Here is a 25984-nt window from a genome sequence, read left to right as displayed (position 1 = left end):
GAGTTAGGGCCGCCGCAGCTCCCCGGGGCCTCCTCAGACAGAAGCGCCGGGACAAAGTTCCTGTTCTCCCAGCCTCTCCAGGAGCCTTCTCCGGCACAGCGAGCGGGTGTAGCTCCTCCGTGGGGTCGACCGCAAGCCGCCCCTCTTTCCGCTCTCTCATTGGCTTTCACCTGCCAGAGGGTCGGCTGCTACGGGCCCCTCGGTCCGTCAATCAGGGCCGCCGGGCTCCGCCCCGCCCCTTCCCGGGGGTTTATAACGGGAATTCCCATGGCCCGCGCTCTGGCGTCCAACCTGCTGCCGCCGCGGCCCGGCCGAGCCGAGCCGAGCCGAGCCGAGCGAGCGAGAGAGCGAGCGCAGCGCGCAGAGCACACGCTCGCGCTCCAGCTCCCCTCCCCGGCGGTTCATGACCGCGCGCTCTGAGCGCAGCCCCGCCAGCGCCGCCGCCCCGCCGCCCGCAGCCGCCGGGGCCCCCGAGGGAAGGAAGGCACGAAGGCAGGCGCGGCCGTGCGCCCCGCGGAGCCCGCGCCCCCCGCCCGCAGCCAGCTGCCCGGCCCGCCTGGCACCATGCTGCCCGCGCGCTGCGCCCGCCTGCTCACGCCCCACTTGCTGCTCGTGTTGGTGCAACTGTCCCCGGCTCGCGGCCACCGCACCACGGGCCCCAGGGTAAGTGCGCCCCCGGCCGCGCGCCCACCTGCGGAGGGAGCCTGAGGTCCCTTGCCCGCAACCCTCCGGGCCCGGGGAGGAGGGAGAGAGGTTCGCTTCACACGCCCCCCACCCCCCACCCCGCGCCCCCTCCTCCTACCACCCAGTCCTCGCCGGCTTCTGGGCGAAGTTGCTGAAATAAAAATTAATCCCATTCTCCACCCCCCAACCCCATCCTTTCTTGCAGCGCCAACTCTGCCTCCCGCCTTCCCCCCGAACTGTCACTGGTGGGTTTTCTTTCCCAGTCTCTTCTCCCAGGGCATCTTGCTCCGAGCGGGTGCCTCCTGCGTCCGAGCGAGGCTGGCTCTCCGCTAGAGCGGGCTGCCCTGTTGGGCTCCGTGCTGCGCCCGGTCCGGGTCCCAGAGCGCGGGCGTTCTTGGCAGGCGGCGGGGGGCAGCTCTGCCTCCAGAGTTTTAGGTTACCCGAGAGTCACACAAGGACCTTGTGTTGTTGTTGTTTTAAAAAGCGATCGCTGCTCGTAAAACCTGCTGCAGATAATTTTAATGCTCCCCCCTGCTGGGCACGGGCCCCGTAGGAGGGGTGGAGGCAGGGGGGCGGGGGGGGGGTTTGCTGTGGAGAGGAGCCGCGCAGCGTTTGAGAGTCTCTTCCCCCGGCTTCAGGGCTGGGAGGTTGAACTACTTGTTGAACCTTGGTCTGATTCGAGTCCCTGAACGATATGAAACGTGCCAATTCTGTGCACAGGACAGGCTGTCCAGGGCATTGTAAAATCTGGAACTGACCGCATTGTGTTCATTTCTGGTCTCGATTATTGCTTCCCCCCCACCCCAATTGGTTTAATGACGGATTCCGTTGCCTTAAAAAATGTACTATTAAACCACCTGGTGGCTCATTTGATCAGACTTAATCCAGCCGATCTCTGGCCAAAAAGCAGTCTCTCAGGATAGCTGCTTGCCTCTACTGGCAGCCTGAGTGTCCCTGTGAAGGCAGCCGGCATCTTTGTGAAAACAACGCTGGCTCCTTCACTAGCGTGTGCTTTGCTGGGTATCTCCAGGCCTAGCCCCATTACCACCTGTTCAGGTTGCAGGTTCTTTATCCGTAACTCTTGCTGTATGAGAATCGTCTTTATAGCTGTTGAGTGTGGAGGAAAAAAAGCCTCGCAGAGGTTGACCAGCTTTAATGACTGCCCAGATGCCGGCTGCCGAGGTGGGGAGCCCAGCTATCACTGTGAGATCAGATTTGCAGCCACTTAGGAAAGAAAAGTGTTTGTCCCCGTGTTGGGCCGGCCTGTGCTTTTATGACCAGATGTGCAGCAGCAGCAGTTAAGGTGTGGCAGATTAGATCCAGGGCGTGTCATAAATCCTCGACAGCAGGCATTCAGCAGGCATTCCCGAAGCCGGGGCAAGTAAGGGCTCCGGGAGGGACTTTTATGGATGCAGATGAGGATGCCTTTTAAATGAAGCTGCTTGGTTTGATATTAGGACTCTCAGCTTTTAAAGTCCGGGGTCAGGAGAGCCACAGCTTTCCCTCCAATAATTAGGAACAGTCAAGACAGACGCAGAGCAGAGCACCCCGACTGAAATCTGGATGCCCGCCCACATGAGAGGCCCGGAGACAAATGGTGGGGGGCTCGTTTGCTGCTGGGCATGCCTAGCATCTCAAGCCATATGGCTTTCCTTCTCTGCCTCCTGAAATTGGAGGAAGCAACTTTTAGGGGAAAGCTAAGGAGTTCAGGGAAAAATAGGGACATTGATTAGGTTTCCCTCCAGCTTCTTTAGTTTAATAATTTGATAGACATGATGAAATAAAACAAGAACTGTAAATAGGGTTGTGTGTATCCCAGCTGCATTCTCTCTCTCTCTCTCTCTCTCTCTCTCTCTCTCTCACACACACACACACACACACACACACACACACACACACACGTTTAGAAAGTACCAAGGGGAAGCTGTTGTCTTGAGCATGCGGTTACTTGGATGCATTTATGGGCAACCGTAGAGCTACCATTTAGGAACACTGGGACTAGGCACCTTCCAAGATCGCTTATGCTCATAAGAACAAGAAGGTGGGTCTTTTTAGTGCCCTTTTGCAAGTGAGTCTCGGGGAAGCTAAATGGCTTGCCTGAAACACTCACGGTGCATATGCACTTCTGGAAACCAAATCCCCGTTTATACGGATTCACAGGTGGTGTGCTTTCCCTGCCACCAGGCAGCTGCAGGAGTGCTCGGGGAGGGAGCAGTGCCGTTCATGTTAGAGGAAGCTATGGCTCAGCGAGACCACACTAAACCCAGGATGCAACAGGGGAATCCGTAAGAAAGCATTCATAGTGAGCTTTGGTGTCCGAATCGCTAAAGGGCGATGTCTTTGAGTTTCAACCTATCCCCCAAGTCTCCAGCTCTCCTCTGTGGGTTCTTGGTGGCCTGAGAAGTGTGGCTCTGGTTGCTAGTGGCAGTGTCATGGCAGGAACAGAAACATCTGGCTTGTTGCAGTATTCCCTTGGGCACCCCTGGGTCTCTTCTGTTAATCTTTTGAGTGACAGAGGCTTAAGGATTGGCATCTTTTCCAGCTGGCTTTCTAGGAAACGGAGAGCGTGCCCTTTCGGTTTAACTTTATCTGGCTCACTAATTGAGCTCCCTCGAGGCCTAGACCCCAACCCTTGTTCCCTTATTTGCTTCCTGCCTTCATAAAATGCCTGACGTTTGTTTGACTCTGGAAACCGACAGCTATCAAGTATCAGATTGGAGGCTATTATGTAGGAAGCACCTGATTTTTTTGGTCCCTGAGTTCCGAGCAGCCACTTGGCTACCTGGGACACTGGTTAGGATCCTTTTAATTACCAAGGAGGCAGCCATTTCTGTAATCCTGTACAATTTACTGAAACTGTTTCAGGGCAGGATAGGATGGGGGAGGGGCTCGCCCAGGCTGATGGAGTCCGGCTGATGGTAAGGCCAAGGCAACTGCTTGTCTTTGTCTAATCCTCTGTCTGCCCTGGAAGACCAGGAGCTGGGTGAGGGCGGGAACTGGGCCCGTCTTCTCTACTGCTGCATCCCCAGAGCTCAGCCCGGGGCCAAGTGCCTGGTGGGGATGGGACTTTGTTGGTGTTTACGGGGAAAAAAATGCGTTCAGATATTGCATGTTTAGCAACATTCTGTGGGTTCCACTTTCTTAGCGCTTAGCATGACCAGAGAGAGGAAATAGATTTAAGAAGTTTGAAAATAGGGAAAAAATGGGAAGGTCAAGAAGTCTGAGCAGGGAATTTGATTTCTTAGTGGTTTTATGTATATTATTCGTTCTCTCTGCTCTCGTTGCCTTGGTTTGGCCTTCAAAGCCTGGCTTCCGCATTACTCACTGGGAACTTATTGCAGACTGCCCTTTTGGTGAGAATTGGTCACTCTTCCCTTCGACCAGCTCCTGTATCTGGTTCACTCGCGTGAACTAACTTTTGCGGATCCTTCTACAATGAGTGCCTTGAGATCAGGCCGGCATCTCTGTCTTCTCAGCACTAACGAGCCCCCTCAGCACATCATGCACGGTCCTGTTTAGTGAAAAGAACACACTCGCACAGAGGGCAGAATAGAGGTCTTTGTCATCGTACTGGGTCACACTGAGCGTTCTGTAAATATTTGCTGAAATGAATTGGACTCTACAGTGATGGCCACGCTGGGCCCCTTGCTCTCATTTAAACTGGAAATTGGTCACTTCACAGATGGTTTTCCCCCATTCGTAGGCTTTTGTTCTTTGTTTAAAAATTAGTAAGGGTGGTGGTTATGGGAGGTTTTGGGGTGGAGAGACTGAGCAAGCAAACTTGGATGGGGCTTCGGCTCCACCCTAACCCTCTTTTCTGTCTTGCATGTGCCAAATGTGAAGCAGCTTCTAGACTGTTCGCTTCCATTTGACTAGGCTGTCTCAGTGTCTCAGTGTCTGCACCGGGGTGGGTCCCGGTGTCTGTGTAGACGCCCTTCTTATTCCTTGCGTGCCCGACAAGAACCTTTCTTTTCCATCTGGGGGATTTATCCAAGATGCTACTCACGTCATAGGCAAAGAACTTGACAGAAACATTTTGATAGAGCTGACATGGGAAACTTAAAGAAACAAAATTGAGAGGGACAGGAAGAGGAAATAATCATCTTAGAAACTGGAGGAAATGGAAAGTGGAAAACACTTGATATTATCTCATGATCTCCCAAGGTTGAAATTCACATTTCTTATGTCCCAGCAATTCCACTCCCAGGTGCAGATGCCCAAGAGAGACTTGTGTCCAGAGGGGGATGTTCGCAAGCATGTCTGTAATACTATAAGCCTGGAAAAAGCCCAGCTGCCCATTAGTTGGAGGACAGATTAGCTGATGGCCTTGCACAGTGGAGAATTACAATAAGGCAAAACAAATGAACAACAGTGAGATGCAAAAATAGGGATGCATCTTGGTCATACGATATTAGGTACAAGAAATACACCAAAAGGTGGAGCATGTCATCTTTCATAAACTCAAAAAGAGCTAAACTCAAAGAAAAGCCCTCTTAGGAATACTGAGAGCTACAATAATGCTCTATGAAAAGGAAAGCAAGGTGACGTTACTTTTAGTGGAAGGGAGGGAAGGGTTTGAAGGTATTTGTCCATTAGTAAGGATCAGTGGCTGATTAGGTGCAAGATGAAAGTGGGCCCCGCATAGGCCAGTGTTGAGTGTCACGAACCAAAGTTTATGATTGATTCAATTCTTGGCACCTGTGATCAGACACACAGAAAGCCCCCCAGATTAGGAGCTCCTAGCTTGCCTCCTTCTGTTCCCCCCTTCCAGATGTGCATGCGGCCCTACCTAAAATACCACACTGGGGAGTGATGATTGGCTTTTGTTTCAATTCTTGGCCGATTAGACCCAGAGCAGGCCCAGGCCCTGGCATAAATATCTACATCAGCTGGCCAAAGGGCTCATTTGTAAGGCTGAGTCGGCAGTGGGCAGTCTTCCCTCTCCCTTGCTCAGGAGGATCAGCCCTGTACATCTGAGTCCTCAGCCCCACAGAGGAGAAAAGTTCACTAGCGGATGCTTGGGTCAGAAGCTTTACTTGCCAGCAGCGGGTGGGGGGGGGCGGGGAGGCATGTTTCTGGTTTGATGCCTGTCTTCATTCTGGGTTCCTCCCTCACCCCCCTGGAAGAGGCTGGGGGAGGGGGAGCATGGCCCTGCTTAGCAGGTACAGGGCACCCTTTCTCTCCCGACCACATAGAGATCTATTGTTTAAGCAGCCAAGTTCCTGGCATTGCTGGCGGGGGGGGGGGGGGGGGGGGGGGGGGGGGGGTGTCCGTGTGGAGTCTCCCTCCTTCCTGGTTTGTCACTGCCGGGCTGTTTGGGAGAGGACAAGGGTTGAGTTGCGGATGAGAAATCGATCGGAGCTGCTTGCGAGGCCTGCCAAACAGGGTGAGCATTGTACGTACGTGCTCTGCACGCATCCAGAGTCTTGCTGAAGGGATAAGAGAATCGGATCTCCAAGAACACTCGCAGCTGCCCCATAAAGACCCCAAAGCAACAGAGGTTATTATGGCAATTAATTGGATTTCCCTTTGCATCTGACATCATTCTAAACTCAATTGCTAGATCACCAAATAATCTTACCTTTGGCAGAAATCTAAGCTTGTTAGATGTGGAGCCCTGTGTACTTGCAGACATTGATTTCAGCCTCTTTTTTTGTGGGAACCAGAGTGGGGCAGACTCTGCGGAACAGGAAAGGCCCCTCTGGGGGGGAGCTGGAGCTTCGGTACAGCCCCCCCCCCCCCCTGCCGTGGGGAGGACAGTACTGAATGAGGTTCCGGAAGACCATGTGTCAGGTGCTTTGTAACTTGACCAATACTCCACACATGTGAGCAGCTCTGTCCCTCCTCCTTAAAAACCACTTCACAGGGCAGCGTGGATCTGATTCAGATAAGGGCTGAAAGTTCCTTTTTTTTTTTTAAAGTACTGACAGTGGAGACAAACTGGACCTACTTCCCAGAATAGTTTAGTTTTAGGACTAGATAAGCATCTCTAGGAGAGTGCTGGGAGTTTCAAGTATTTTTTGTGGATGTTTATTGTGTATCTGTTCTTTTTTTTTAAATTAAAATTATTTTTTGTTTGTTTAATGTTTTTTTATTTGTTTCTGAGAGAGAGAGAGACAGCATGAGCAGAGGAGGGTCAGAGAGAGAGGGAGACACAATCTGAAACAGGCTCCAGGCATTGAGCTGGCTGTCAGCACAGAGCCCGATGTGGGGCTCGAACCCATGAACCATGAGATCATGACCTGAGCCGAAGTCGGACACTTAACTGACTGAGCCACCCAGGAGCCCCTATTGTGTATCTGTTCTTGAAGGTGTCTGCAGAGCTTCTGGGGAGAGGGCACAAAAGTGGATAATAAGTCTGAGGGGTGAGGTGGAGTGTGTTGCGGAAGTCCATGAATCACTCCCTCAGGTGCACAATGCCACGGGCCAGCCCGGACACAAAGACTTCCCATTGTCAGCAGCACTGCCCTGGAGACCTTTCTTGCCAGGATGCTAATGTCCTGTATCTGCACTGTCCAATAGTAGACACAGGTGGCTGTTGAAATTTGAGGGGCGCCTGGGTGGCTCAGTTGGTTAAGCATCCAACTTCAGCTCGGATCATGATCTTGCAGTTTGTGGGTTCAAGCCCCGCGTTGGGCTCTGTGCTGACAGCTCAGGGCCTGGAGCCTGCTTCAGATTCTGTGTCTCCCTCTCTCTCTGCCATCTCCCCTGCTCTTGGTATGTCCTTCTCTGTCTCTCAAAAAGAAATAAGCATTTAAAAAAAAAGAGAAATTTTAAATGTGGTTAGTACAACCAAGGAACTGAATTTTTAATTAATTTGATTACAGTTAATTTAAAATTTTAATGTTACTAGCCACAGATGGCTAGTGGCTATCACCAGGTGGGTATTGGTTTTTAGCCCTTGTGCCCAGCCTCACCCCCTGCTGGGTACAATCACGTGTCCCAAAGTTCGGCCTCGCCGAACTACATTGCATTTCCTAACCTCTCCTTTCCTTCCCATCTCTGTCAAAATTCTGCACATCATTTGAAAGGCTCAGAGGGCTCCACACAGCCCTTCCAGGTTGGCCCCAAGCAGAGTTCTGTCGGCACCCTGCGCTTTGCTTTTCCCGGTGGCAGTGCGCGTCTCCATCTGCCTTGTGTTGCAGCTGGCCATATGCAGGAAGGTGGTGGGGCAGCCTCAGTGCAGGCTTTGAAGGTAGAGACACCCAAGTTGGACTCTGGCTCTGCCACTGTGATCCCGAGCTAGTAACTTGACTTCCTGGGTCCTCAGTTCCCTGATTTGTCCTGTGGAGGCCATAGCACATCTGTGTCCAGGGCGGAAGGGAAGATGCTAGTGGGATGTCTTTGTTTCCTATTCATATTCTTTTTCCCATTCCCATTCCTTCTATAACAGGTACCACAAACACTGGCTTAAATAGCACTCATTTCTGGAGATGGGAAGTCTAACGTGGGTCTCAATGGGCAAAAAAAGCAGCAGAGCTGGGTTCTTTCTGGAGGCTGTAGGGGAGAGAATCCATTTTATTGCCTTTTCCAGCTTCTGGAAAGTGCCTGCATTCCTTGGCTCATAGTACCCTTCCGTCTTCAAATCCAGCAATAGATGGCCAAGTCTTTTGCATGCTGCCATCTCTCTGGTTCTGACTCTTCTGTTTCCCTCCTCCCTACGTAAGGACTCTTACGATTGATTGCACTGGGTCCCTGGGACAGTTCAGATGTTCTCCTTATCTTGAGGTTAGCCGATTAGCAATCTTGATTGCTCTTTGCCATGTAACGTAGCATTATTAAGATTAGGACATGGGCATCGTTGTGGGGTCCGTTTTTCTGCTTACCACATTCATTCAGGGCCAAATACAGTGCCTGGCTTATAGAAAGTGCTCGATAAACAGGGTTCCATTACAACAATCCATGTATTAGTTTCTTTCCTTTTAGAGTGGAAGTCTCTTAATGGTGGAGTTGTTTAATTTTCTTTATAGACTCCATCCTGCCCATGAACAGGTGCTTAGTAAATGTTCATTGAATAGAAGAATTTTCAATAAATGTTGATGGTTTCTTTCCTTGAAAAGATATATTGAACAGTAAAATAAGTAAACTGCAAATCAGAATATTTGATCCTGTTTGTGTAAAAAAAAAAACCAAACAAACAACAAAGTTGGTTTGTGTATAGGAAAATCACATAGATTGTAAGTCATGTGGTTAATGGTGACCATCATAGGGATGTTCCATTTCTATGAGATGTGTTTTAGGAATTATGAAACTAGTTTTGTTTATAATGGGCATTTTTTAATTTTAGAGGACAATGATAAAGATTAAGACATGGACAATTTAGAAAAAAGTCCCAAACCTGTCTCAATCCAGCCCAGATCCCCTTGGATTCAGTCAGCTACATCTGACAGTCAGCCTGTGCTTATGTTGGGTTGATTTTCAGGTTTAGTAACTACTAATACCAGGCCTCCTTTTCATTTTCAGCAGAGCAGGCTTTGAACTCAATCTGCTTTAAAGGAGAGTTTCCAATTAACCTTAACAGGACATAAGTGTAAAACGTACTGACTGCTGCTGGTGGGAATATAAATTTGCATGATCCCTTTGTAACATTGACCTTTTAATTTTACTCTAGGATACGCCCCAGAGAAATGTGCTTAAAGGTATGCCAAGACCCATGTGTAAGGACATTCATAGCAGCATTGTTTGGTAGCAAAAAAAAAAAAAAAAAAAAAAAAAATGGAAACCAGACAAATGCCCATCAACGGGAGACTAGAATTATGGTATATATAAGGGGTAGAATACTACACAGTACCGAAAATGGCTAATCTAAAGCTATACTCAATTGTGGATCAATTTCATCGTCAAAATGTTGAGTGAAAAAAGGCAAAATGTACAAGAACACATACATTAGGCTATTTATACAAAGGACGGAGGCATACAAAAACGATGCATTGTTTAGGAGTGCATGCCTATATAAAAAATGCGTGAGAAAATGAAGGGCAATGATAACTCTGAACCTCAGGTTAGTGGTTACTTAGGTGTGAGGGCAAGAGGGTGAGGGACACATCGGAGGGGATGTGGAAAGCTCCCATTGAATCAGCAATGTTTTCCATTTTTAAAGTGGGAGGGAAGGACATGGGTTTCTAAACTCTGTTTCGTATGCATTACATAATACATAATAACATTTTCCAGAAAAGATAAAAATGTATTTGGGTACACTGCAACAAAGTGTTAAGAGCAAATCATACAATCGATGCTTCTTTGAAGGATTCTCTGCTCCAAGCTGCTGATCACGCTTTTCCTTTCCCCCTGAAGAACATGTTCGGGAACAGTCAACCAAACATAGAGCCTCCCCTGCCTCGTCGCGTTGCTGGCCACCTCCCTCCTGCCCTCCGGAGGCCCTGTAGTCACGCGTGCCCACAGCCCAGGGCCTGATGCGGGTGTGCTTCCTTCCCCCTCGCTGCCCCCCCCCCCCCGCTGTCCTTGCTGTCCCTGGGTGGGACATGAGGGACAGGGTAGGGTAGGAATGAGGTTGATCGTTTTCTCAAATTTATTGGTCATTCGTTTAGGGTTGCCAGAGTTGACAAGTAAAAATACGAATACAAGATTACCTACATTGTAAAGTGCATGAATTTGAATAATGTAATTGAATATTATAAGGTAAAATAATATGTCATAGAAATTTGCATTCAGATAAATAGCAAGTAATGTTTTAGTGTAAGTATGGCTCAAATAAAAACTTATTTGTTATTTACCTGGAATTGTTAGTCTGTCTTAAAATTTGTTTTAATGTTTATTTTTGAGAGAGACAGAGAGACAGAGTGTGAGTAGGGGAGGGGTAGAGAGAGAGGGAGACACAGGATCCAAAGCAGGTTCCAGGCTCTGAGCTGTCAGCACAGAGCCCTATGTGGGGCGCAAACCCATGAACTGTGAGATCATGACCTGAGACAAAGCTAGACACTTAACAGACTGAGCCACCAAGGTGCCCCTGTTTGTTTTTAAATGTTTGTTTATTTTGAGAGAGAGAGAGAGCAAGCATGCATGTGTTTGCATGAGGGGCAGAGAGGTGGTGGGGGGGGAGAGTGAGAGAGAGAGAGAGAGAGAATGAGAATTCCAAGCAAGCTCCAGGCTAACACCACAGAACCCGACATAGGGCTCGAACTCACGAACCATGAGATCATAACCTGAGCTGAAGCCAAGAATCAGATGCTTAACCACTGAGCCACCCAGGTGCCCTGGAATTATTTGTTGTTCTTCTGAAATTCAAATTTAACTGGGTATCTTGTATTATATCTGGCAATCCTACATTAGCTCCTTTTCTTTTGAGAATCATCTCTCCAGATTTTTGCTAATTTTTAGAACAAGGGTGGTAATTTTTTCCCCTGCCTCACTGGCTGAATTGACAGAGTTTGTTTATTTATTTATTTATTTTTTAATTCTAAGGATATTAATCTGTTTTTCTCTCATGTCTGGCAAATGCCTTTCATTATGTGGTTTCAATCTACTAAATTTTACATCTTTATGTAGCTAATATGTCATCATGGTTTCTGTCTTTCGTATCAGGATGAGAAAGGTCTACCCCTGCTAAGATTGCAGAAATTAAGGTGAATAAGTTTCTAAAGGTGCACAAGCAGTGTGATATACATCACACTGGTCATCCATTTAATATTTGATAAGGATTTATATAGTATTTTCTGTGAACTAAACTTCTTTTTTTAAAAAAATTTTTTTTAATGTTTTTATTTATTTCTGAGAGAGAGAGAGAGAGAGCACGCGTGAGCAGGAAGGGTCAGAGAGAGAGGCAGATACAGAATCTGAAACCGGCTCCAGGCTCTGAGCTGGCATTCAGCACAGAGCCCGACGCGGGGCGAACCCATGAACTGTGAGATCATGACCTAAGCTGAAGTCGGACGCTCAACCGACTGAGCCACCCAGGCGCACCATGTGAACTAAGCTTCTTAATGTAACCCTGTGGAAAGAGCACTTGTCTTGTATTTCAGAAATTCCCAGTAATATTTGGAAAGAAGATGTGTCAATTGAAAGTATTTGATCTAAGGTAATTACTTGGGGGAAATTTATATAGAGTGTTACTTTGGGTAAGCAGACTATCCTGGAAAAGACACCAGGATTTTGGCAATAATTTGGATTCTCCTTCACCTTTGGATTCGTCCCACTTATTTAAAAAACGTTTCCTGGGGCGCCTGGGTGGCTCAGTCAGTTAAGTGTCCAACTTCAGCTCAGGTCATGATCTCATGGTTCGTGGGTTCGAGCCCCGCATCGGGCTCTGTGCTGTCAGCTAGCTGTTTCAGATTCTGTGTCTCCCTCTCTCTCTGACTCTCCCCGGCTCACGCTGTCTCTCTCTCTCAGAAATAAATAAAACATTAGAAAAACAAAAAATAAAACATGTTTCTTTATTATAAAAACTTTCAACTGTGTACACAAGAGGGGAGAGTAGTTTGACGAACCCCATGGATGCTCACACGGAGTCAAGAATGTACGACTCCTGGCCAATCTCATCTCTTCCACCCACCCTCCCAGGCCCCTGTTCAGATTATTTTGCAAGTCCAGACGTTATATTTTTATCATCCGTAAATATTTTTAGATATATCTGTAAAAGATAAAGACGTTAAAAGAAACCTAACCACATACCATATCACAACCAAAGAATACTAATTCTTTAATTCAGATATTTCTCATATTTTGACAGTGGGCATTTGGCCACTTTGCTTTTTTGAAAGCCCTGAAATAGTCCCAGTTTTTACTACTTGACAGAAATCCCAGGAGGATTTTTACCTTTATAGAAAGGAGGCAGAAAGCAAAAGTAGTGTTTAGCGTTTGTTTTGCAGCAAGCCCTCCTTTCCCAGGAGCCACGCTCAGTGGCATCTGAGCATTAAGCTGCCAGAACTTTGAACTCTGTCTGTGAGCATCTCCGTTTATTCCGTGTATCTGTTAGCAAGATGTGTCCTAAGGTATCAGAAAAGCCTGAGAGGTTATTTTTTGGGTCTGGGAATGCTAATAAACATTTCCATGTAAATTAATAGTAATTGCTTCTTCACTTTATGCCTTTTCTGTTTCTGAGATATTTCATAGGAAGGCTCTACTTTGAGATAGCAGGGGAAACCTATATAATATAACCCAATCGACATACAAGTCTCCCTGATTGTCTCTTAGATATGGTTTTATATTTGTTTGAATCAAGATCCAAATAAGGTCCACATATTGGTTAATCTGTATCTTAAATCTTTTTTAATCTATGAATTTCCCCTCTACCTCCTTTTTACTTTCTAATTTAGTTTTGAATAAACAGGTTGTCCTAGGGTTTTCTACACTACATTTTATTGACTGCATTCCTGTAGTGTTGTGTAACATGTTTCTCTATCCCTTTTATTTCTTTTAAAGTGATAGGTGGCTCTAGAGACTTGATCAGATACAGATTGGACATATATTTTTTTTGGCATGTATACATCATGGGAGTTGGTGTGTACTTCCATCATGAGGCACATAACATCTGTGATATTAGCATCATTTGGGGATCCATTAATTTATTAGGAGTTGTCACTGATTAAAAAAAATGTTTATTTACTTATTTTGAGACAGAGACAGAGAGAGTAAGAGAGGGAGGGGTAGAGAGGGAGGGAAAGAAAGAGAATCCCAAGCAGGCTCCACACTGTCAGCATAGAGCCCAATGTGGGGCTCAAACTCACAAACCCTAAGATCTGAGCCGAAATCAAGAGTCGATGCTTACCGACTGAGCCACCCAGGTGCCCCAAGTTATCACTGATTTTTAAACAAATAACAGTTAAGCTGTAAAGGACTTCTGGCTTTTGTGTGGCATTGCGATCTTTCTTGGCTCTGGTGTGGCCAGCAGAGAAAGCGGCTTAGGTGCCGGTGTTCTCTTTTCCACAGTGACCTCCTGACCGGGAGGCTGTGTGTGACTGCAGAGCCCTGAGAGGGATACATACTCTGCCCTGAGTTCTTGGTCGGTGGCCTAGGAAGGAGACTCTTCTTGGCTTCTAGCAGAAGCAGTAAGAGCATGAACTGGTTTTACTCTCCAGTGCTAATCAAAAGGCATTTAAAGTATAATTGTAGATCAATTTGTGTATGATCTTTGGCGTGTACACATCAATTGGGAGTGTATATTATTATAAGAACTGATACCACATTTTGACCTAGCTTACCCAGTGAAGGTACAAGGTGAGTTTCAGGATTGGTTTGATTCAGCAGCTTATTAATGTTGTCATACATCCCTCCTCTGCCTTTTGTGTTGTCTTTATGTTTCTCCCCTCTGCCTTGTGTGTTGTCTGTTTAATTTCAAGCATGGCTTTTCATGCTGGCAGAATTGCTGCAATGATTCTATACTTCTTATCAAAACATCTGATTTTTTAGACCACAGAAGAGAGAGTTGACTTCAAGTAGCCCTTTCCGAAGATGCACAACCTTCATTCCTAGATGACGTCAGAAAATTTTGGCTGTTAGCTTGTCCACCTAAATTGGATCAAATGTCCATTCTTTTAACCAATCCCTTCCGCCGGGAGACTGCCATGCTGTGCATACCTTAGGTCTAGATTCCTTAGGGCAGTTGCTGCGATGGGGTAGGAGACAAGATACGCATTTCTGGCATGGGGGGTCAGGTGTTCCTCTTCCCCCCAACCCCCCAACCACATGACTGCACAAGCAGGGGAGTGAGAGGGATGGGAGGGCAACAAGCGCAGTGTCCATTTGGGGATTTGTAGTATTTGTAACCGGCAGAGTGATGGGGTAGGATGTATGGTGAGAAGTGTGCTGGGCTTCGATGGTCCCAGCCCAGCAAATGGGGAGCTCTCCTAATACTGTGAGGTCGATTCCTTCCTCTATTAAAGGGAGACTGCATGGCTACGCGCATAGACGTTCTGAGATTGGGAGCTGATAAGAAAAAGTGAACCAAAGAAAAATTTGGACACTTTCAGGGTAGAATGAATAGGACAAATGAAGATGATTCCAGAAGGCCCCCCAAATGAGAGAGGCATGATGGCCGAGTCCTACTGTGGGAAGGAATCTCAGGGACACCTTGCTTTTATGCATGGGTTAAGACCTGTCCCCAGCCCACACAGCCAACCAGGGGCAGAGCCAGAGCTATAACCCAGGTCCCTGCCTTCTTGTTCAGCCTGTGACTTTCACATTTAAAGATGCCCTGGAGAACTTGGGAAACTGGCAAAGGTCTAGCCAAGGGGAGGAAATAGTTTGAATTCTAGTAGAGGATTGTATTTCTGAGTTGCCTTTGGCCAGTTCACCAATTTCCATGTGGCCCAAAACTCAGGACGTGTGGAATCTTCACATCCTTGCCATCTGACTGTTGGTGTTATCATATCTTCCATTTCATAGGGTGCTGGTTTCTCAGCCCCGAAAAGAGACGAATTCCTGGTTTCAGCACATGCTGAAAGTTTTAGGTAGAAATGTGTAGCAGAGCCGACAGAACATGTAGCCAGTGATACAATTTGAAGGAATAAAGGCTGAGCTTGGTGTAAGACTCTTACTGCTTGTTAATAGCAATTCAATCAGTGCAGACGTATGCAGAGTCACATGGCAAATGGTCTGGATTACAGGAGGCATGTTTTATGGTTGGCACATTATTTTCCTGGGAGGGCTTTTTAAAATTTGTTGAAGAGGGTTTGTATTTGTATTTGTTGAAGAGGGTTTGAAAGTGCCTAGCTACTTGAATGGACACTTTCCCCTCCCTCTCTGGCAGTGACTTCAGAAAACCTTAGTGCAGACCTGGGGCTTCACTGGCCCAGACGACCTGAAGGTATGGGCTGTAGAAGACTGGATGCATCATTACTATCCGTCTTGACTTCTCTTTGGCTTTGAGGATCATGTACCCGCTTGTGATGGTATGCTGTTACAAATTCTCTCCATCAAGGCAGAGCCTAGTAAAAGACAGGACCCACAGCCTGGGCCCCATCTACTGCTGATTCCTAGCTTCTACCTTTTCTTTCCTTAGAGCTACACCTACCTTGAGAATGAAATGCATCTCCCGATCGTTGTGGGGTGGTGAGAGAGGTCTGAGCCATGGCCCTCCGATGAGCTGTTGGCTTCCTTGCCCATCGCGAGGGCAGCGTAGCACAGCGCTTTGGGGCCAAAGAGACCTGGATTAAGTCTAAGGCCCAGTGCTTTCTTGCCATGTATTCTTGGGCAGATTAAGCTCTGAGCTTCAGCTCCCTCTTCTGTATATTGAAGATTTCATCTACCTCATTGGATCATTGTGGACCTTAAATGAAATAAAGGCAAGCTGCTCAATAAATAATAACTATTCATAAAAATAATGACTCTAACAGGAAAACGTGAGAGATTCATATAAGGACCCAAATGGTTTTGTTTCCCTTAGTTTTCCTCCTTGGAATTAAAGCTACAAAGCCCATCAATATGTGGAAGATTTCAAATCTGTGGTTCTATTACCCTTTGTTTAAAATGAAACTAGATTGTGTGTGTGTGTGTGTGTGTGTGTGTGTGTGTGTGTGTATGTGTGTGAAATAAAATTCATATCCTTTCCCAACCAGACACAGGTCAGGAGGACTCTCTCAAATGAAGGAAGGATGCTGTTTGGTGTGATCTTTCTCCATTTGCTGTGTGACCATTTCTTCTCCCCCAGGCAACTAGATACACCTACTTCCTGAAATCTTCCTTCATTTTCTCTTTCTCTGGATGGGAGGTTGTTTTCCTGAGTTTAGCATCTGAAGGAAGCTTGAGTGAGCCTGATCACCTTTCCTTTTCTCTGTAAAACTATGGGAGGCAGAGTTGCTATTAGGAGAGAGCTGGAAGGCCATGCCTGTGTGCCCTCCTACCTTCTGGGCTCCGGGGTCAGGCTGGTGACTGCTCAGTATGTTCCCAGATTGGGTCCCCAAGCCACTGTCCCCAGGAGCCAGAAGAATGGGGCCTGATTTCTCTGGAGCTCCTCCTCCTCTATTCCTGAGCCAGCCTTTTCCCTTGGCCTGGGTTGGAAAGCAAAGGCCAGCAGGGCCTGTGGATGGGCCCACACCCGGTCCTCCAGGCTGCTTTTAGAACAGCATTTCAGAAAGGAAGACTCCTGGCTGGTCGCATGGCTTCCTAGGGTGGATTAGGCCATCGATGTACACGTTGTCCCCCTTCTAAATAGTTTATTATTTTTTTTAAATTTTATTTTAGAGAAAGAGAGAGAGAGAGAGAGAGTAAGCGCGTGAGTGGGCGAGAGCGGCGCAGGGGGAGAGAGAAGGAATCCCAAGCAGGCTCCACACTCAGTGTGGGATGTAGGGCTGGATCCCATAACCCTGGGATCATGATCTGAGCTGAAATCAAGAGTCAGATGCTCAGCCGACTGAGCCACCCAGATGCGCCTCCCTTCTAAGCAGTTTAAATTGATAATTGATATATTTGGACTATTGACATTTAAAGTGATTACCAGTATAGTTGGATCAATATCTACCATATTTGTTTAGTTTCCTATTCCTTGTTCGTCTTTTTGGTTCCTATTTCTGTCTTCCATTCTTTTTCTACCTTTGTGCTTGTAATTGAGTATTTCATGTGATTCTATTTTCACTCATTTTTCACCTGCTCAATTATACTTCTTTAAAACTTTTTTAGTCGTTGCCTTAGTACATTGGAGTCCAGGAGCTTCCAAAGAGTTGGATTGCTAGTTGGATTGCTCCATTAACCATGTTTGCCTCTTCTGTAACTGGGGGCTTTGGATGTGAGCACAGCCCTAGGGAGGGACGTTGTGATTCATCCTCTCATTCATTTATTCATTGATGAGTTGGCCTTTGGTAGGGCTGTAGGAGGCAAGACGGAAATTGTTTTGCATCTGATCTAGAAAAACCACTAAGTTAAAAGACAAAACATTGTGATTCCTATCAGGGAGGGGTGTCTTTAGGACCAATGTGACAAATGTCCACTTTTGCTGGATGGAAGAATTGTGCAAGTACTCATTGCAAAAGGCTTTGTCCTAATTCTTTGTTTTTCACATGCACAACAAGTTGTTCAGTGGTCAGTGGTACCACCCCGCTGGGAAGCTGGGGCTTGTCAGCTGGCAAAGTTGCGTGATGTGTCCGGAGTGAGAAATTCAGTGCATTCTGTGGCGGTTCTTTGCCCAGTCACCATCCTGAGAAGCCCATTATAGTAAACATCTGTTGTAATATCTATTCTCTCTTTTCCGGTAATAAAATCTCTACTTTCTTTAGGAGGAAAAACCCCTCCCTCACTCTCAGTCCCCATGACTTAGGTGGACTGATCCTACTTTCCAGTCACAGGGTGGGTGTGTGACCTGGGCTTTGTCAATCAGTGTGTGCATTCACCCAGGTCAGGGATGCTCCTGTGACCTACACTGGACCAATGAATTCAGGCGTGGGACCCTGTGGTGCAACTACTAGGGAGAAGAAGCTCTGGGGTTGGGACACTGTGAGGAGGAAGGGCCATGGTGGTTGCAGGTCCCTCAGTCACTATGAATGAAAAGCTTGCCTGAGAATAAGTCAACATAGAGCAAAACAAAGGTAAGCGAGGAAGGAGACTGGTTTCTGATAGTATATTGTGAGCATCTGGATGTAGCCACACTGAAGTTCCTTCGTATCTTCCATTATACGGGCCAGTAACTTCCTGTGATAGAGTCAATATGGCCACAGTTTCTTTGTGATTTCTTTCATCAAGGGGTGGAGTCTGTTTCCTCATCCCTTGAACTTGGGCTGGCCTGTGACTTGCTTTGCCTCATGGAAATTGGTGGGAGCAACACTGTGTGAGTTCTGGACACTGGGCCCCAAGGAGTCTTGAAGCTAATGCCTTTGGACCTCTGTCCCAAGGCCACCATGTAAGAAAGCCAGTCTACTAGGGGACAAGGGTGCATCTATAGGAGAACTGAAGCACCAGTCACGAGTGCCAATTACCTAACATGCCCTTGAGACCATTTTGGACCTTCCAGCCTAATTGACCTTCCCACTGAATGTAGCTGCATGAGGGAGCCCAGGTAAAGCCAGCAGAGGAAATTCTCAGTCTGTCCACAGCATCAGAAATTGTTATTTTAAGCCACTAAATTTTGGAGTGGGTTGTTACACATCAATGAATAGCTAATACACTCCTCTTTTGGCTTAAGTCAGTCTGATTTTATTTTATGTCATTTGCAACAGAGACTGCCTTGCAGCCGTTCTGCCTTGTACACTTATGCAATACACTGAACCTTACCAGAAGTGTACCTTTTTCAGAACTTCTTCCTACCTGTGCCACGGGGCCAGCCGCCTCCATCTACATCTTCACTTGCCAGATGTGCACACGTGAGCTCACTCGGTGGAGTCCATTTCTTCCTCATGTTTGTATAATGTATCTGAAATGTAGTGCCACTGTGCCCAAAGAGGTGGCTTTCTCCAGCAGCTGCAAGTGTAGGGAGACCATTCATCAACTTGTCTTTACTGGTCACTTATGTGACTTGACGCTTGACATTCCTCCACCTCACTGGAGGAAGTTCTCTCCAAGATGACTTCTTGAAGTTGTAGTTCCTTTTTATAGACTCTCACACATGACTTCTGGGGTTTCTGGTCTGTCCTTGAAATGCCTAGAAGATGTGAAGCATCAGTGATTTGAGAGTAAGGAACGTATTAGAGACAGTGAAATAGCACAGTCCCTACAATTGGACATATGTAGGTTCCAAGTCTGGCTCTGATACCTGTTAGCTGAGGGCCTTGTGCAATCGCTTAATCATCTGAATTTGGCTAACTTATAGCTACAATGGGAGATAATAATCCTACTTTATAGGTTTCGGGTGCCCATTCTGTGAGGGAAGGCATGGGGAGCGCCTGGCAGGCAGTGTTGGCAGCCCACATTTAGCAGCGGCCTTCAACATTGTTTCTCTTCTTGAAGGCAGAGTATCACAGAACATACTTTTTCCCCTCTCCCTTTAGTTCATTGTTAACACTAGAAGGAATCATGCATTGTTTGGTTTGGAATCAAGATTATAATGGGCTGTCTTTAATAAAGAGAATTTTTCTGATAGCATATCTGTTTATTGCTTTTAAAATATGATGCATATAATCATGATGATCAGAACGGTACTGATATAGGGGCACCTAGATGGCTCAGTCGGTTGAGTGTCTGACTTCAGCTCAGGTCATGATTTCATGGTTCAGGAGTTTGAGCTCCAAATTGGCTCACTGCTGTCAGTACAGAGCCTGCTTCAGATCCTCTGTCCCCCTCTCTCTCTGCCCCTCCCCTGCTCTTGCTCTCTCTCTCAAAAAAATAAATAAACATTAAAAAAAAGATGGTGATAACAAACTGAAGGCTAATGGGGGTGGGGAATAGGGGAAGAAGGGGGATGGACATGGAGGAGGGCACTTGCGGGGATGAGCCCTGGGTATTATATGGAAACCAACTTGACAATAAACTATTTAAAATAAAAAAAAAGAAAAAAGATGGTGATGATATAAGCAACTTATAGCATCATGTGATAATATATGTAATAAAAATATGCTAATGATGAGAAGGGGTGCTATGGCAACATATAGAAAAGAATGGCTAAAATTCTTCCAGGAGCAGCGTCAAAGAAGTCCCACTTGATCTAGGTATTTAACACTGAGTCGGAGTTCCCATAGCAGGGATTGGAGTGGAATTTCCAGGCAAAAGCATGGAGGTATGAGAGAGTGGTATGTTCTAGAGATTGCAGGTAGTTCAGTATGCTGTGATGTGGGGTGATTGTGAAGGAATGGAAGGAGAGAGGCTGGACAGAGAGGTGGCAGCCAATCTTGAGAGACAACACCCTATATGCTAAGGAGTTGAACTTGGTACTGTAGATAGTAGGCCATTGTTGGGGGACCTTAAGCAGGGGAGTGACATAAAAGTCCAGGCAGTGAAGAGTTTATAGAGGTGCAAGACTAGAAGTGTGAGGCCAGTTATGAACTAATTACAAAAGCCCATCCAGGCATGATGAGGATCTGAGTTAAGGTTGTCATGACTCTGGGAGGGTGGATGGACTAAAGAGGCCAGCAGTGCTAGGAGTTGGTGGCCAATTGGATGTGCTGTGGTTGAGGGTGAAAGGGAGAAATCAAGGATGCCTATTTGTTTTCTTACTTAGATTTCAGAACTTAGGTGGTGCCACAAACCACATGGGGGCACAGGAAAAGAAGCAGACTTGGTGCGGGACAAGGAAGGACTGTTTTGGACTTACTGAATTTGAGGCATCTTGAGAAACCCTGGTGAAACTATCAGAACAGCTTCTAGATGAGCTTTAGACTGAGCAGCTACCAATGTGTAGAAGAGAGTTAAAGCCATGGGTGTGAATAAAGTTGTCCAGGGAAAATGTGTGATCAAGTTCTGGATGATGCTACCACTAAGCTGGGCAAAGAAGAAAAGCCATGGGAGAGAACAGTGGCAGACCACATTTTCCAAAGATGACTGTAACAATATTCTCTATCCTACAGACTTTTTTTTTTTCCTGTGTGCCAGTGCCATTCCCCCTAGAGAAGGGAGGGTCTATGTCCCTTTCCGTGATCTGGGCACCCTTGTGACTCCAGTAGAGGTGATGTTGGGTGACTTTCAAGATTAGGTAATAAAAGAAAATGTAGTTTCCACTAGTACCCTTAGAACATTCTGCTTTGGAGCCCTGAAAACCTGAGGTTGCCATGTTTTGGAGAACTCAGGCCATGGGGAGAAGCTATGTGTGGATGTTTCGGCTAACAGCTCTAGCTGAAGTCCCCACCGACATCCAGCGTCAAGTGCCAGATGTGTGGATGAGGACCCCACCAGATTTTCCCTGGCCCCAGCTGTACATTCACCCAAAACTTTTGAGTCCTTCATGAAGCACAGAAAAGCCATGCCCACTGTGCCCTTTCCAAAATCCTGACCAACAGAATCTGTGAACATGACAAAATTATTCCTTTAAGTTGCTACATTTTAGGATGTTATGGCCTGGGTTTGTGTCTCCCACTAAATTCATAGGTTGGAATCTTAATCTCTAATGTGATGATATTAGGAGAAGGGGCCTTTGGGAAGTGATTAGGTGATGAAGGCAGAGCCCACATGAATGGGATCAGTGTCCTTATAACTGAGACCCTGGTGAACTCTCTCTCCCCTTCTACCATGTAAGGATACTGTGAGAAGACGGTTGTCTATGAACCAGGAAGCAGGCTCTCACTGGACACTGAATCTGCTAGCACCTTCCCCTTGGACTTGAAGTTCTCCAGAACTGTGAGAAATAGATGTTTGCTGTTTAAGACAGCAGTCTGGCATTTTTGTGGTGATAACCCAAACTGACAATGGCATGGGACAATATACTACGTGGTAATAGATAGACAGATAACCAGGACAAGGACAGCAAGGACGAGTCAAAGGAGTTGGAAGCTACTGGAGAGAGAAAGAGAAGCCTTAGAAGAGGTCCAGATGGCTAACACATAGGAGGTGTCCAGTGGGTTTGGCCACCAAGAAACCACTGGCCGCTCCAGCAGTACTTTCAGTGCATCACGAAGGCCCAAGTCAGAAGGCCATGGAGGAGAAATGTGAAAACGGAGCTCAGGCCACTTTTTCAACAATCTTGCCCATGAAGCCTGAGACAGGAAGGATAAGAGTTAGATGGAGATGCGGGGTCAAAGAATTTTCTTTGAAGATAGTAGGTAGATCTTTTTTTGGAAGATCAGTAGGATAGCTCCTTACTGAGCGGAGTGAGAGGTTAGAGATGCAGAAATGGCGGAAGGTTTTGAAGGAGACAGGGGAGGTTGGATGAGAACCACCACCCTTATGAAGAAATGGTCTTGAACAACCTTTGGTGAAGAGGGAAGGAGGTTGAATGGGTGGTGGTGGAGATAGTTTCTGAGGCTGGGAGTCATAATTGCTTTTACTTTGGTGGCTGCCATGAGGTACTTGGTGGAATAGACATTGGCTTAGAATTCGGGGATTGACAGCCACAGGAAGCAGTACTATTCCATTTCATGTCTTACCATTGAGGAATTGTATTATTGTTTTGATAGCAAAACGTAGGCAACTTCGCTGTCTATAAAAGGTAAAATCTATCACAAGAAATCTTACATATCTTCTTTGCTTCTACTATGATTAAGAAATTATTTCTATTATATCCTTAACTGGTGACCTATTTTCTTAAGTACATAAGGGATTGATTACTGAATGTAATTTTACCTTTCCAAAATGTCTACTCATTGGTCCTAGATCTCCCTTCAGAGCTACACAAAACAGTAGGCATCCAGGGTTACCTGGGTGGCTCAGTTGGTTAAGCGTTCAACTTCAGCTCAGATCATGGTCTCACAACTTGTGAGTTTGAGCCCTGTGTGAGCTTTGTTCTGACAGCTCAGAGCCTAGAGCCTGCTTTGGATTCTGACTCCTCTGTCTGCCCCTCCTCTGCTTGTACTCTGTCTCTCTCTCTCTTTCAAAAATCAACATTAAAGTATTTTTTTTTAAAAGAAAGTAGGTGAGTAAGTTTTAGCACAGATCTATGGCACAGTCTATAAAAATGGCCTTGTGTTTGTGACACAGATAAGTTCCCAATGGATTTAGTATGGGGAAAAAAAGGACTTTAAAACAGTATTTGTTGTATTATAGAGTCCCATTTTGTAAATGTAAATATGCGTAAAGGAACGAGTACATATTAAAAAGTTAAGTGTTTCTTTTCCTCAGGGTGGGGGAATTATGGAGACTTAAAAAAAATTTTTTTTGCAGTGTTTCTCAATTCCCATGGTGTAACTATTCCCATGGTGGCTGATTTCTTTTTTTTTTTTTAAGTAAATTTATTTATTTAAATTCAAGTTAATTAACATAGAGTGTAGTATTGGTTTCAGAAGTAGACCCCGGTGATTCATCACTTCCATATAACACCCAGTGCTCATCCCAACAAGTGCCCTCTTTAATGCCCATCACCCCATTAGGCCATTCTGCCACCCTCCTCCCCTCCAACAACCCTCAATTTGTTCTCTGTATTTAAGAGTCTCTTATGGTTTGCCTCCCTATCTGTTTTTATTTTATTTTTACTTCTCTTCCCCTATGTTCATCTGTTGTGTTTCTTTTTTTTTTTTTTTTTTATTTATTTTTTTTATTTTTTAATGNATTTCTAGGGGAGAGAGAGAGAGAGAGAGAGACAGCATGAGCAGGGGAGGGTCAGAGAGAGAGGGAGACACAGAATCTGAAACAGGCTCCAGGCTCCGAGCTGGCAGTCAGCACAGAGCCCAACGCGGGGCTCGAACCCACGAACCGCGAGATCATGACCTAAGCGAAAGTCGGACGCTTAACCGACTAAGCCACCCAGGCGCCCCTGTTGTGTTTCTTTTAAAAAAATATTTTTTAGGGGCGCCTGGGTGGCTTAGTTGGTTAAGCGTCCGACTTTCGCTTAGGTCATGATCTCGCGGTTCGTGGGTTCGAGCCCCGCGTTGGGCTCTGTGCTGACTGCCAGCTCGGAGCCTGGAGCCTGTTTCAGATTCTGTGTCTCCCTCTCTCTCTGACCCTCCCCTGCTCATGCTGTCTCTCTCTCTCTCTCTCTCTCCCCTAGAAATAAATAAAACATTAAAAAATGTTGAGCCTGAAGTGGGGCTCAAGCCCATGAACTGTGAGATCATGACCTGAGCTGAAGTTGGACGCTTTACTGACTGAGCCACCCAGGCGCTCCCATCTGTTGTGTTTCATAAATTCTACCTGTGAATGAAATAATTTGATATTTGTCTTTCTCTGACTGACTTATTTCCTTGGCATGATACGCTCTAGTTCCATCCACATTGTTGCAAATGGTGAGATTTCATGCTTTTGATTGCCAAATAATACTCCAGTGTGTGTGTGTGTGTGTGTGTGTGTGTGTGTGTACACACCACATCTTCTTTATCCATTCATCGGTTGATGGACATTTGAGCTCTTTCCATAATTTGGCTGGTGTCGATAGCATTGCTATAAACCTTGGGGTGTGTGTGCCCCTTTGAATCAGCATTTCTGGATATTTTGGATAAATAACCTAGTAGTGCAATTGCTGGTCATAGGGTAGTTCTCTTTTTAATTTTTCTGGAGCCTCCACACTGTTTTCCAGAGTGGCTGCACCAATTTGCATTCCCACCAACAGTGCAAAAGGGTTCCCCTTTCTCCACATCCTTGCCAACATCTGTTGTTTCCAGAATTGTTAATTTTAGTCACTCTGACAGATGAGAGGTGGTATCTCATTGTGGTTTTGATTTGTATTTCCCTGATGATGAGTGATGTTGAGCATCTTTTCTGTGTCTGTTGGCCATCTGGATGTCTTCTTTGGAGAAGTGTCTATTCATGTCTTTTGCCCATTTCTTCAATAGATTATTTGTTTTTTGGGTGTTGAGTTTGGGAAGTTCTTTATGGATTTTGGATACTAAGCCTTTATCGGATGTCTTTTGGAATTATTTGATCCATTCCATTGGTTACCCTTTAGTTTTGTTGATTGTTTTCTTTGCTGTGCAGAAGCTTTTTATCTTGATGAGATAAAAAAAAAAATAGTTCATTTTGCTTTTGTTTCCCTTGCCCCCAGAGACATATCTAGTAAGAAGTTGCTGTGGCCAAGGTCAAAGAGGTTACTGCCTGTTTTCTCCTCTAGGATTTTGATGGTTTCCTGTCTCACATTTAGGCCTTTTATGCATTTTGAATTTATTTTTGTATATGGTTTAAGAAAGTAGTGGGATTAATGAGGAGACTTTCCACTTTCTTTGTTTAAAAGGAGCATGCATTTCTTGTGTGTGTAAATACAATTAGTAAGAATGAAGCAACCACTGAATCTGTCTGTTCATTTCAAATGGGAAGGTTGGCCAATAGCATTGTTCAGTTATCTACAGCAAGAAGGTAAGTCCTAGCTGTTAACTTCCCTGACATTTCACCCCCTTGAATGAGGCCACACCGCACCTTCCTGATGGCGCTGGTCAGAGGGTGGTGGGAACATGACAGACTCCTACCACAGGACAGTCTGCATTTAAACCGAGAAAAGGAAAGAACACAACCACACCCCTGAGAATCTGCTTCCAGCACAGTGTGGGCCTGAGCCTCAGCATCTATTCTCTTCTCTTTCTCATCTGGCCTCTGTCCCCTTTCTTTGAAAAATATGCGTATGTTGGACACTTCTCTAATTTCGACAGTGCCTTGGGTCCTTGGGTGCCCTGCTAGCCTTGTGGTGTCCTTAGATAGTCTTCTCTTAGTGTTGGAAGTGAAGCAGGAGCCATTCTGGTCTGTTGTGGTTACCTGCTCAGATACAATTAAGAGTTGGGGCAGCTGAGCTGAAACAGCACAGGGAAGTTGTTTTTCTAGTTCTTTCTCTTTCCTTACCCTCCTACTGGTAATCTTAACTATTGGTATGGTGTGTGTATTTATTTATTTATTTATTTATTTATTTATTTATTTT

At 46.0% G+C, this 25984-nt stretch overlaps 1 protein-coding gene across 1 annotated transcript in view; it reads left to right on the top strand.

Annotated features, from left to right (window-relative positions):
* Positions 1-525: 525 nt before the first annotated feature.
* SMOC1 (SPARC related modular calcium binding 1) overlaps positions 526-25984 on the top strand; it is a 75389-nt gene continuing 49930 nt past the window's right edge. Inside the window, exon 1 of the mRNA XM_039240746.1 lies at positions 526-663. Coding sequence (XP_039096677.1) covers positions 565-663 — 99 coding nt within the window. The 5' untranslated portion in view covers positions 526-564. The remainder of the gene's footprint in view (positions 664-25984) is intronic.

The sequence above is a fragment of the Hyaena hyaena genome, unplaced genomic scaffold (genome assembly GCF_003009895.1).
Source record: "Hyaena hyaena isolate Hyena2069 unplaced genomic scaffold, ASM300989v1 scaffold_179, whole genome shotgun sequence".
Taxonomy (NCBI): domain Eukaryota; kingdom Metazoa; phylum Chordata; class Mammalia; order Carnivora; family Hyaenidae; genus Hyaena; species Hyaena hyaena.
This window is presented reverse-complemented; position numbering and strand designations above follow the sequence as displayed.